Source organism: Tachysurus fulvidraco, chromosome 15 (assembly GCF_022655615.1).
Source record: "Tachysurus fulvidraco isolate hzauxx_2018 chromosome 15, HZAU_PFXX_2.0, whole genome shotgun sequence".
Classification (NCBI taxonomy): domain Eukaryota; kingdom Metazoa; phylum Chordata; class Actinopteri; order Siluriformes; family Bagridae; genus Tachysurus; species Tachysurus fulvidraco.
The window spans coordinates 8,555,382-8,569,423 of record NC_062532.1 but is presented as its reverse complement, the minus strand read 5'-3'; the positions used below and the strand labels follow the sequence as shown (position 1 = coordinate 8,569,423).

The 14,042-nt window shown below is 38.5% G+C and overlaps 1 protein-coding gene across 2 annotated transcripts in view; it reads left to right on the top strand.

Annotated features, from left to right (window-relative positions):
* Positions 1-14,042, top strand: part of crebbpb (CREB binding protein b) — an 86,103-nt gene that overhangs the window by 24,961 nt on the left and 47,100 nt on the right. For both annotated transcript variants that reach the window (XM_027141569.2, XM_027141568.2), the window contains exon 3: positions 9,377-9,620. In XM_027141569.2, the coding sequence (XP_026997370.1) occupies positions 9,377-9,620 (244 nt within the window). The remainder of the gene's footprint in view (positions 1-9,376; positions 9,621-14,042) is intronic.

The following is a 14,042-nucleotide window of genomic DNA, read 5'->3' as shown; positions in this document are numbered from 1 at the left end:
TTTGCATAGTGTTTCAAGAGTTCTAATTTAAGATTCACTTTAAAATGTTGCCTTTTCAGAAAATAATTTAATTTAATAATTGCAGTGTATATATGGTTTAGATTGTTATACCACTAACTGTTAAAAGTACTGTTTGCTACTGCATTAATACGTTTCTTGTGTTTTCATTTTTCATCCAGTAATGGGCATTTTTGTATTTCTTTGCCAGAAACAAATAAATCGTAATAACTAAGCGAGTTGTATACATTCTTTAGTTTTGAAGGTAGAAAAGAACACAGATATCGGATCGGTATCGGCAGATACTGGCAAACTCTGGTATCAGATCATAAGGAAAAAAGTGGTATCGGTGCATCCCTACTTGCAACCTCCCTGAAAATGTGCCAGTCAGTGCACTCAAAACGGTTCTAAAGAGCATAGTTGGCTCCTCTGCCAGATTTTCACTAGCTTAAGAACTGGTTTAGAGTGCCTAATGAGCGGTCCGTATGCTACAATTAGAATAACCGAGATCAAGAAGCTTTCATTTTAGATGTGGTTTGAGCAGCTGAGGTGGAGACAGGGCTCCGCTGGTGATGTTAATGTAAAAGATCCTACATATTCAGCCCTCTTGTTGCAAAGTCCACATTCTAATAAATTTTAGGATGCACTGATTTGAGATTTGCATGGTTGAAATCTCAGGTGATAGTAAACAGTCTGTGGGGAGTGAGAATTCTGCAGATCACAAATAGCCATGTAGATTTCACAAAGTGCCTCTTTTAGCATTGGTGCCACAGGGAATGTGCTCTGACAATAAGCACAGTGTCAAGTCAACATTTTATTGTCATTTCAACCATATATAGCTTACACAGTATGCAGTGAAATGAAACGTTTCTTTAGGACCATGGTGCTTCATAAAGGCATGTAGGAACAAATGTGCTACTCAGGGAAATGTTGGTCTCATCTGTGAAGACTTCTTCTAGCTGTTCTGCATAATCCCTTAGCACTCTACAAGGAATGTCTGGTCCAGCAGACTTCCATGGGTAAACTAATTAAGAGTTCTCCTTACATGGGCCATGGTTAGAAAGAGTACCTGGTCTTTGGGGGGAGGGAGTTGTCACTGTCAAATGCAGCTGAAGTTGTCCTGTAGTTTGTGATCATCTTAATCCCATGTCCAGGAAGTTGCTATGAATTTTCTGGGCATGGACAGTTTGACTTTTGCTGTTCTTAAGACCATCTCGTCCCCTGCTCTGAATGCTAAGTCTCTAGACTTCTGCACATTTGCAGTCATCCACGGCTTCTGGTTGGAGCCCTCAAAACAGTTCTGAAGAGCAAAGGTGGCTCCTGCTGCCCAGATTTTCACCTTCTTCAGAATGAGTTTAGAGCAGCTGATGAGTGGCCTGTATGCTGTAATTAGCATAACAGAGATGTGGTCTGAGTAGCCAAGATTGGGGTAGGGCTCTGCACGGTACATGCCAGGGATGTTTGTGTAAATAAGATCCAGCGTATTGTGTCCTCCAGTTGCAAAGTCTGCATGCTGATGGAACTTAGGAAGCACTGAATTGAAATTTGCATGATTTGAAATCTCTGGTGCTAATAAAGAGTCAGGGGTGAGCATTTTGAAGATGGTTATCAAAGAGCACACTTGTCACACACATTTCTAATAAGTTTTCTCTTCATTTATTTTCATGGACTTTATGCACATGTTCAAAAGTTTTGATCACGTACTGTGTTTGTCTTGCAATTCATATTTCACTTATCTGTACATTAGTGATGCGCGGATTGTGGTGTGGTTATCTGCAGGCGCTGTGGACAAAATAAAATAAAATTACATTTTGATTAATTTCGGGTGTAAATAAGGATAACCACCTCGGCTACTCAGACCACATCACTGTTATGCTAATTCCAGCATACAGACCACTCGTCAGACGCTCAAAACCGGTTCTGAAGCAGGTGAAAACCTGGCCAGCAGGAGCCACCTCTGCTCTTCAGGACTGCTTTGAGTGCACCGACTGGAATATCTTCAGGGAGGCTGCAACCAACGGCGACTCCGTCAACTTGGAGGAGTACACGTCAGCAGTGACATCGGCAAATGTATTGATGACGTGACCGTCTCCAAGACCATCACTACATGCTCCAACCAGAAGCCGTGGATGACTGCTAATGTGTGTGCTCTGCTGAGGACTAGGGACCTAGCCTTCAGAACAGGGGACAGGGTGGCCCTAAGAACAGCAAGGGCCAAACTGTCCCGAGCCATCAGGGAGGCAAAGCGTGCACACGCCCAGACAATCCACAGCCACTTCCAGGACAGCGGAGACACCCGGCGCATGTGGCAGGGCATAGAGGCGATCACAAACTACAAGACAGCTTCACCTGCTTGTGATAGCGACGCCTCCCTCCCAGATGCGTTGAACGAGTTCTACACTCGGCTCGAGGACCAGAACAACGTAACGCCAAGGAAGACCATCCCTCGTCCCGTCGACCAGGTACTCTGTCTATCCACGGCCGATGTGAGGAGACCTCTATGCAGAGTTAACCCACAGAAGGCTGCTGGACCAGACAACATTCCTGGCAGGGTGCTCAGAGAATGTGCAGAACAGCTAGCGGATGTCTTTATGGACATCTTCAACATTTCCCTGAACAGCGCCATTGTTCCTACATCCCTCAAAACTACCACCATCGTTCCTGTCCCAAAGAAGCCTTCAGTGTCCTGCCTCAATGACTGTTGTCCCGTTGCACTCACACCCATAGTTATGAAGTGCTTCGAGAAGCTCGTCATGAGGCACATCAAGACCCAGCTACCACCCTCACTGGACCCCCTACAGTTCGCGTATCGTCCAAACCGCTCCACAGACGATGCCATTACCACAGCCCTCCACTTAGCCCTCGCCCATCTGGACAATAAAGACACCTATGTACGAATGCTGTTCATAGACTTTAGTTCAGCATTCAATACAATTATCCCTCAGCACCTGATTGGGAAGTTGAGCCTGCTGGGTCTAAATACCTCCCTCTGCAACTGGATCCTGGACTTCCTGACTGGGAGACCTCAGTCAGTCCGGATTGGGAACTGCATCTCCAGCACCACCACACTGAACACTGGAGCTCCTCAAGGCGGTGTGCTCAGTCTACTGCTGTTCACTCTGCTGACTCATGACTGTGCAGCAATGCACAGATCAAATCATATTATTAAGTTCGCCGATGACACGACCGTGGTGGGTCTCATCAACAAGAACGACGAGTTAGCATACAGGGAGGAGGTGCAACAACTAACTGCCTGGTGTAGAGCCAACAACCTTTCTCTGAATGTGGACAAAACTAAAGAGATGGTTGTGGACTTCAGGAGAGCACAGAGCGAACACTCTCCGCTGAACATCGACGGATCATCTGTAGAGATCGTCAAGAGCACCAAATTTCTTGGTGTTCATCTAGCGGAGAGCCTCATCTGGTCACTCAACACCAGCGCCATCACTAAGAAAGTCCAGCAGCGTCTCTACTTCCTATGAAGGCTGAGAAAGGCAAATCTCCCTCCCACCATGCTGACCATGTTCTACAGAGGGACCATTGAGAGCATTCTGAGCAGCTGCATCACTGTCTGGTTCGGGAACTGTACGATCTCGGATCGCAAAACCCTGCAGCGGATAGTGAGGACAGCGGAGAAGATCATTGGGGTCTCTCTTCCCTCTATCATGGACACTTACACCACATGCTGCATCCGCAAAGCCAACAGCATTGTCAATGACTTCACACACCCCTCACACACACTCTTCACCCTCCTGCCGTCTGGAAAAAGGTACCGAAGCATTCGGGCCCTCACGACCAGACTGTGTAACAGTTTCTTACCACAAGCCATCAGACTTCTCAATAAATGAACTGTACTATGCTGAGCACAACATACACACACACACACATCATCTGTATGGACTGCATAGACCCTCACAAAACACACAATGTTTTGCACATTTTTCTGCTGTTTTTGCACATACTGTCCAACATTTCAGCTGTTTTTGCACATATTGTACAATATCTCAGCCATTACGCACATACTATACAATATTTCAGTCATTTGCTGTTTTTGCACAACTCTATATATTATCCAAAGGACCTGCTGCTAAGAAACTGTGTTCATTCTAATGTTACTGCACGAAATATTGTTTGAACATTCAGTATTTACACTGGTTGGTCGGCACTGTTTCTGTTATTGTTTATTGTCTTTTGTGTATTGCATTTTTTGTACTTTTTGCATTGTCTTTTAACTTTGTCTGCACTGTCTTTTGTCCTGCACTGTCTTTTGTCCTGCACTGTCTTGTTTGTCTTGTCCTGCACTCTTTGCACCAGGTTGCACAGTTGCATTTTATGTGGCTAAGACTACTTACATGTCCTTAGCCCTGTCTTTGTTTTATGTAGCACCTTGATCCTGGAGAAACGTTGTCTCATTTCACTGTGTACTGCAACAGCTATATATGGTTGAAATGACAAAAAAGCTTCTTGACTTGACTTGGGTGGGTCGTGGGTGGACAAGTCATTAATGTTGCAAATATTAACTACATACTTTATCAGAGGAAAATGTGCTTTTATTCTGGGAGCAACAAGATCAATTCCAATGGCTGCAGTTGCTTGCTAGGACAATCTTGTGCATTCCTGAGCTCATTTAGTGCAGCAGGCCGTGTTTGAGACACTGAGGAATCACCTGAATCTTGGTGTTCTGAAGAATTCCGTTCCCCTGTTTCCCCTTTAGCATGCATGTGTGAAATCATGACCTTTTTCGCAAATGTTGATGCTATTCTGTTTTTGCATATAAGATAAATCCATTAACATAGTTGGCATTAAGGATAAATTGAAGGCAATTTTGTCATAGGGGTATAAATATCTGGTGTGTTCTTTAGCCTATGAGCAACGAGTTCTTTAATGTTACTTTGAAGTACAATATTTATATTGGCTTTGTAGAAGCCAACATTCTGATTTCCGTTATAAGCTTATTAATGGTGCTTGCAAAGCATCATTATTGTTATTCTGCATACTTATTATTATTATTATTATTATTATTATTATTAATGGTGCTTGCAAAGCACCATTATTGTTATTCTGCATACTTATTATTATTATTATTAATGGTGCTTGCAAAGCATCATTGTTATGATGCATACTTATTAATGGTGCTTGCAAAGCATCATTATTGTTATTCTGCATACTTATTAATATTATTATTATTATTATTATTATTATTATTATTATTATTATTATTATTAATGGTGCTTGCAAAGCATCATTATTGTTATTCTGCATACTTATTATTATTAATGGTGCTTGCAAAGCATCATTATTTATTGTTATTCTGCATACTTATTATTATTAGTGGTGCTTGCAAAGCATCATTATTATTCCGCATACTTATTATTATTATTATTATTATTATTATTATTATTATTATTATTATTATTAATGGTGCTTGCAAAGCATCATTATTTATTGTTATTCTGCATACTTATTGTTATTAATGGTGCTTGCAAAGCATCATTATTGTTATTCTGCATACTTATTATTATTATTATTATTATTATTATTATTAATGTGATTGCAAAGCACATTCTTATTCTCTTGCATACTTATTATTATTAATAATGTGCTTGCTAAAGCACATTCTTATTCTCTTGCATACTTATTATTATTATTATTAATGTGCTTGCAAAGCACATTCTTATTCTCTTTCATTATTATTATTATTATTAATGTGCTTGCAAAGCACATTCTTATTCTCTTGCATACTTATTATTATTATTATTATTATTATTATTATTATTATTATTAGTGTGCTTGCTAAAGCACATTCTTATTCTCTTGCATACTTATTATTAATGTGCTTGCAAAGCAAATTCTTATTCTCTTGCATACTTATTTTTATTATTATTATTATTATTATTCTGATGATTATAATTCTTCTTCTTCTTCCGGACACTTTTACGGCACGTAACTTGTCCCGCAGCTTTTGTCCTAGACCCATAAATGAGGTGTCAAATCGACCGGCTCATTGAGGACAGGTGTGCTATCTATTTTGTAAGCGATCAGAATTCCCAGTATGGAAGTTCAAAGGGGTGTTTTTTCCCCATAGACTTGAATGGGGAATCTCTCTGCAGATGTGCTAACATCCAAAAGAGGGCAGCAGACACCAGTGAATCTGTCAGATCACACAAGTTGGAAGTACAGAACTATGACGGATGTACATTTTTCGGTCAGAAACACGTTTTGGATTAAAGCGTTTTGGATTAAAAGGCTTACATATTCCAGTTCCTTAGACTCTTGGGGATTTTTTACAAGCATTTGCTTTGGAAAATAAAGTGAGAGCCGAAAACAAAGGACGTAAGTGGATTGTTGTTTACACATTTCTGCCAGAAACGCGTTTTGGATTAAAGCGTTTCGGATTAAAAGGCTTGCATATTCCAGTTCCTTAGACTCTTGGGGATTTTTTACAAGCATTTGTTTTGGAAAATATTACCCCAGTGACGAAAGGTAAGCGCCGCCTATTTCCGGTGACTATCAAATTGGATTAAATTAGTATGATGGCTATAAATCATATTATGCTTTGTGTGTGGGCTTAATAAAATCCCGAGAGTCTAAGCTTTCAAACAATATAACATTTAACCGTGTATTTAATGCTTAAACCTAGTGGTCGCGTGCCTTGGACAGCACGGTGGTCACATGTTGTTTCTGCCATTTGTATAACTTTTTGTTGTTTTCAACTATCAGTGTAGTTTTTATAATTTTTTATTTCAGTTTAAACTAATGTCCATTTAAGAACAGCAACGGCTCTTTTAAGAGCCACCCATTAATTAAAATTAAGCGCATTTTTTCATTGTCTCCTCACATTACATAATTATTTTTTGACATGATATGACACATATATCACAAAGAATGATAAGAATGACTGTAATATAATAAAGCTTGGGTATTGTTAGATGCGCCATTCTTCACATTAGTGAATTAATACATAATACCGCAAAGGCTTCCTCGTGTTCCTGGATGGCTTAGTGAATAGCGAATCCATTTAGCATGCAGAGATTCGGGGTTCGAATCCACCCTTGGACAGTTTTATTTTCTAAAACTTTATAATAAAGGTTCATTAGTTGACATTAGTTACCACATTACTTAACATGAACTAATAATGAACTGCACTTCTACAGCATTTATTCATTTTGTTCATGTTAATTTCAACATTTACTAATACATTATTAACACCGTGTTAACATTACTTAATATACTGTGAACTAACATGAACAAAGAATAAACTTTATTTTAACAAAGATTACTAAATACAATAATTTATTGCTCATGGTTAGTAAATGTTAGTTAATACATTACATTTGAACTAATGATCCTTATTGTAATGTGATTATATTTTTTCAAGGTAGTTAATATACTGTGAACTAACATGAACAAAGAATAAACTTTATTTTAACAAAGATTACTAAATACAATAATTTATTGCTCATGGTTAGTAAATGTTAGTTAATACATTACATTTGAACTAATGATCCTTATTGTAACGTGATTATATTTTTTCCCAGTAAAATCACTGATTGATGCTTTAGTTCAAGATCTTCATGGCACTTGTTTCAGGAAAAGATAAATGGATTTTCAGGTGTGCTCTTTTGTTGCAGGTGAGAAACTAGTCTGCAAATATAACCATAGTAACTGTGCAGCCATACCCTAGCAACCATGTAGTGCACCTTACGAACCATATTGCAATATAAAGAAGCCGTATCTCAGTTACACAACATAAAACACTCAGCACGATGAGGGGAACTGACGTCACACCGAAATCAAAAATTTAGCACAACATGGACATGTCATATATCAAAACACTCAGCACGATGAAGGGAACTGACGTCACGTGCAAGCACATTCACATTTTCTTTAGGAAATGTACCGTTCTAGTTATTATTATTCTTCCGGACACTTTTTCGGCGCGTAACTTGTCCCGCAGCTTTTGTCCTAGACCCATGGATGAGGTGTCAAATCGACCGGCTCATTGAGGAGAGGTGTGCTATGATTGTTATAAGTGATCCGACCAACGATGTTCGCACAGTGGGCGAAAAAGCGGCCAAAAAAGTCCCATAGAAATGAATGGGAAATTCCTAAAATTTATCAAGAGTAACTCCTCCTAGGGCTTTCGAGCCACATGCACCAAATTCGGATATGTCGTAGACCCTGGTCTGAAGTTTGTTGTTCCTATTTTTCTAAGTGATTGGAATTCCGGCATTCCCGGTACAGAAGCTCAAATTGGCCATTTTTCCCAAAGACTTCCATTATAAACTTTTGAGGTTTATAACTCGTGGCAATTTTTCGAGCGATTTACACCGAACTCGGACAGGTTTTTTAGGAAATTGCTCCAAACTAAATTTTTATTCCCCTAGTTCCAACGGAATTTTCGGTTTTCCGGTAGTCGAGGATTGACCATCCCATAGACTTGAATGGGGAATTCCGAAAAGTCCTCTATGCTCTCACACACTCAATACATTTGCCAAAAATATTGGCACCCCACCGGGTATTCTGGTGATGTCACGTGTAGCCCCGCCCCCAAAACAAGCGAAATTAAAAATTTGCTCAACATGCACATGTGACATATCAAAACACTCAGCACAATGAGGGGAACTGCCCCACGGGTATTCTGGTCACATCACGTAACATCACGTGAAAATTTCAAATTTGCACAACATGGACATGTGACATGTTCGTGGAATTGTTAAAAATATGGAAAGATTGCTTGATGGTAAATTCTGCCTTCAGTAAATAAAATAAGTGTCAGCTCTTACAGCAGCCTGATATCCACTTACCAGTTTAATTGTACACATGCTAGAAGCAATTTTTTCTTTTCTTTTTTTGCATATTTTCTCATTTCATTTAAATACATTTTTTATAACACTGCTGGTAGCACAACACACATGACAAGGAAATTCTGCCTCATGCCTAATATGAGTAGCTTATATTTGAGTTGTTTGTTTTCTACTGTCCACTTGATAGCCATACAAATATCCATACTGACTGACTTTACTAAATATATTACTGCTTGAGTATGGTCACATAAATCTTGTTGATAATTGAATGTATAAAATATATCATCCATCCATCCATCTTCCACTGCTAAATATATCACCTATAAAATATATAAAACATTTTCATAATGTATATAATAAATATGATATAATGTGACCAAGTAATAAATTATATATTTACATACATATTTATACATATTTGCTTTTGAGTGTCTATTAAAAGCTAATTTAGTAAAAACATTTTTTTAAGTCATGAATGCCAGTGAATCAAGCGTGACAAGGTATGTGGTAATTTTTGCTGTGTTGTGTGGCTCTATCCATAAATCCCCCTCCGCCCTTTTCCCTCCCGTTAGCTCTATCAGCAGGTGCCCTCTACGACTACAATGCCAGGCCAAGGGACTCCCACAGCTCCCACAGCTGATCCTGAGAAGCGAAAGCTAATTCAACAGCAGCTGGTTCTGCTGCTTCATGCTCACAAGTGCCAGCGACGTGAACAGGCCAATGGTGAGTTGCGAGCCTGTACGCTGCCTCATTGCCGCACCATGAAGAATGTCTTAAATCACATGACCCACTGTCAGGCTGGCAAGTCTTGCCAAGGTGAGTAAATATGTGCTAATAATCTTGTTTAAGTTAATTTTCTTAATTTTTCTGGTTTTAAAGAGGATGTTTTTCTCCTATATTGTGCTTGTCCTCAGATTGTTCTTGCTCATGAAATTGAATTGGTAGCAAGAAAAAGAGGAAATATGAGAAAATATGGAGGAATTATTGGTTATGTAAATGTGGGCAATTTGGCCTGTTCTGCAAAGAAAAAAATAGGCCCAGTTATTTTTATACACTATCAGGAATTATGAATGTAATCATTATGTAATGCTTGAAAAGTATTTGGACTATTTATTTATTTAACACAATCATTATGGTTGTACATTTTGCTTTAAAGCTTACCATGCAAATATAGATGTGGAAATTTGTTGGCACCCTTCCATGAGAAAATAATAACCCACAATTATATCTGAAATAACTTGAAACTGGCAAAAGTAATTGTCATCTATTATTGTTACTGTAAATTAATATAAATGTGACTTTGCCTTTGATTTTTTTTTATATGACAGAATATTTAAAAGAATAAAACAAATGAAACTGGCATGAATAAAAATGATGAGACCCATAACCTAATATTTTAACTGTTTGCAGTTAACCTTTGAAGCAAACACTGCAAGTGATTTCTGTAGCCCTTAGTGAGATGTCTGCACTGGTCAACAGAGCTTTCTGGCAATTGTCAGTAGCTTTTGCTCCAGAATAGGGTTGCAAAATTCTGGGAATTTTCAAGGCTGGAAACTTTCCATGGGAATTAACGGGAATATATGGGAATTAACAGGAATATATGGAAATAAACTGGGAATTAAAAAAATGCAGAGTTGCCTATAACAAGGAACTTAAATGTGCTTAAATTGCAACATAATTTTGTTTAAAACAATATTTAATGCAATTTAGGTTGAATTTGTACCCTGCGTTCCTCGGTCACTTGCACACAGCACACTGCTTACTGGAGGGCCATTGAGGCCAAACCCCCTGCATGTACTTGCATTCTGACAACATGTACAGTAACACTTTATTTTAGGGTCATTTAACTAGTTTCTTATTAGCATGAATATTACTAGAATATTGGCTATTTATTAGTACTTATTAAGCACATATTAATGCCTTATACTGCATTACCTTATTCTACATTCTTAATTGTACCCAATTCCTAAACTTAATAACTACCTTACTAATTAGAATAGATTACAGCAATCATAGGTAAATATGTTTATTACAATTATGTTTATTGCAAGCATAATAATTAATGTGCTTGCAAAGCACATGCTTATTATCTTGCATACTTATTATTATTATTATTGTTATTATTATTATTAATGTGCTTGCAAAGCACATTCTTATTCTCTTGCATACTTATTATTAATGTGCTTGCAAAGCACATTCTTATTCTCTTGCATACTTATTATTATTATTATTATTATTATTAATGTGCTTGCAAAGCACATTCCTATTCTCTTGCATACTTATTATTATTATTGTTATTAAATGTGCTTGCTAAAGCACATTCTTATTCTCTTGCATACTTCTTATTATTATTATTCTGATTATTATTATTCTGCTTCTTCTTCCGGACACTTTTTCGGCGCGTAACTTGTCCCGCAGCTTTTGTCCTAGACCCATAAATGAGGTGTCAAATCGACCAGCTCATTGAGGAGCGGTGTGCTATGGATTTTATAAGCGATCAGAATGAGGGAAAAAAAGAGAAAGAGAGCAGCAGACACCAGTGAATCTGTGTAAAGGTCTTTAAAGCTTGTTGCTATATTTCACAGTGAGCTTCAGTTTCATTACATATATAATATATATATATAGTGGGATTGCCCCCTATTTTCATGATTTTCGTTTCATTCGTTAGGCCCTGGACTACAAATCTGACGGCTCAGTGTAGTTTTTTAAGCCTCCTAGGACAAGTGAGAGCCGAAAACAAAGGATGGAAGTGAACTGTTGTGTGTTTCGGTCAGAAACGCATTTTGGATTAAGGCGTTTTGGATTAAAAGGCTTACATATTCCAGTTCCTTAGACTCTTGGGGATTTTTTACAAGCATTTGTTTTGGAAAATAAAGTGAGAGCCGAAAACAAAGGACGGAAGTGGATTGCTGTTTACACATTTCGGCCAGAAATATATAAATAAAGAAGCCATATCTCAGTTACACGACATAGAACACTCAGCACGATGAGGGGAACTGACGTCACATGTAGCCCCGCCCCCAAAATAAGCGAAATCAAAAATTTAGCGCAACATGGACATGTGACATATCAAAACACTCAGCACGATGGGGGGAACTTGCCACGTGCAAGCACATTCACATTTTCTATAGGAAATGTATTGTTCTAGTGTTTATTATGCTTTTGTGTTACTCAATGAAAGAATCAGTTAAAGTTCTACTTACAATTAAATCAGTCAAGACGTCACTTTTATGATCAAACAAAATGTTTGTTTGTATATGATATAGTTTATATAAATTTCCCTATATTTCCAAATAATTCACTAAATTCCCATAAATTTCCATATGTCCACGTAAAGTTTCCAATTGGGTATATTTCCAAAATTCCCCAGATTAAGTTCCCGTGCAAAGTTTCCGCAAATTTACCGGAAACTTTCCGCCCCTTTGCAAACCTACTACAGAATGTCCTGCACAGATTCATGGCACCATGTGCCAGGCACAGCAAAGCAGCCCCGAAACATAACCAAGCCTCCTCCATGTTTTACAGAAGATAAGTTGTTGTTTTCTTTGAAAGCTTAATTTTTTATCTATGAACATGTATGACTTGACAATATGCATTTTAGCAATTTCCAACCTTCCATTTATTTATTTGTTTGTTTGTTTACTTATTTATTTATTTATTTATTTATTTAAAAGGTGGAGCCCTTCTGGGTCTTCTGTTGAGAACACTGTTGCTCAAAAAGCAACAAATGGTGCAGACAGACACTGATGCACCTTGACTTTGAAGTTCAGTTTTCTTTGGCTCTTTGCTTACCATTCGCACGGTCCTTCTGTTCATTCTAGGGGTTGATTTTTCTCTTGCAACCATTTCCAGGAAGGTTGGCTACAGTTACATCAACATTTAAACTCCTTAAGGATATCAAACTGCTTGAAGCTGGTCTTTTAACTTTAGATGCTTGTTTATAATCTTCTTTTTGCACATCATAGATAGCTCTCTGTTTCTTCTGTACAATGTGGTGCAGTATAGATTCTCCATTAAAAAAAATTCTATTTATTTGTAAAGCACTTTTAACAATGGACGTTCTCTCAAAGCAGATTTTCAGAAGTATAGAGACATATAATAAAAATGTTAAAATTAGTTTACTATTTGTGTCTAACATGTATCCCTAATTTAGCAAGTTTGAAGCTAGTAGCCTTTACTACGTCTACCAAATAGCTTGCACCTTTTGATTTTTGGATTAAATTCATTATTTTCCAGAGAATGTTACAAACAATACCCCATAATGACAAAATGAAAGTCAAGAACTTTGTCATGACACTCAAGATCAGGTGCATCCTGTTTCCTCTGATCATCCTTGAGATGTTTCTACAACTTGATTGGAGTGCATGTCAGAGCGCAAACCAAGCCATGAGGTCCAAGGAATTGTCTGTAGAGATCTTGGAAAGGTTACAGAAAAATTTCTGCAGCATTGAAGGTTGCAATGAGCACAGTGGCCTCCATCATCCGTAAGTAGACGTTTGGAACCACCAGAACTCTCCCTAGAGCAGGCAGCTTGGAATAAACTGAGCGATCGTGGGCAACGGGCCTTAGTCAGGGAGGTGACCAAAAACCTGATGGTCAGTCTGACAGAGCTCCATCATTTCTCTATTTAGAGAGGAGATCCTTCCATGAGAACAACCATCTCCACAACACTCTACAAATCAGGCCTTTATGGTAGCGTGGCCAGTCAGAGGCCAATCCTCAGTAAAAGGCACATGATGACCCACCTGGAGTTTGCCAAAAGGCATCTGAAGGACTCTCAGACCATGAGAAACAAAATTGTCAGCTCTCATGAAACAAAGTTTGAACTTTTTGGTCTGAATATCAAGCTTCATTTTTGAGGAAACCAGGCACCACTCATCATCTGGCCAATGCCATCCCTACAGTGAAGCATGGTGGTGGCAGCATCATGTTGTGGGGACGTTTTTCAGTGGCAGGAAGTGGGAGACTAGTCATGGTTGAGGGAAAGATGTATGCAGCAATGCACAAAGACATCCTTGATGAAATCCTGCTCCAGAGCACTGTGGACCTCAGACTGGGCCAAAGCTTCATCTTCCAACAGGACAACGACCCTAAGGACACAGCTACAATAACAAAGGAGTTGGTGTGCACCAACGCTCCCCATCTTACCTGAACTTCTTTCACAGCGTCATTATGGTGTATTGTCTGTAGAATTTTGAAGAAAATAATGATTTAATCCATTTTGGAATAAGGCTCTAC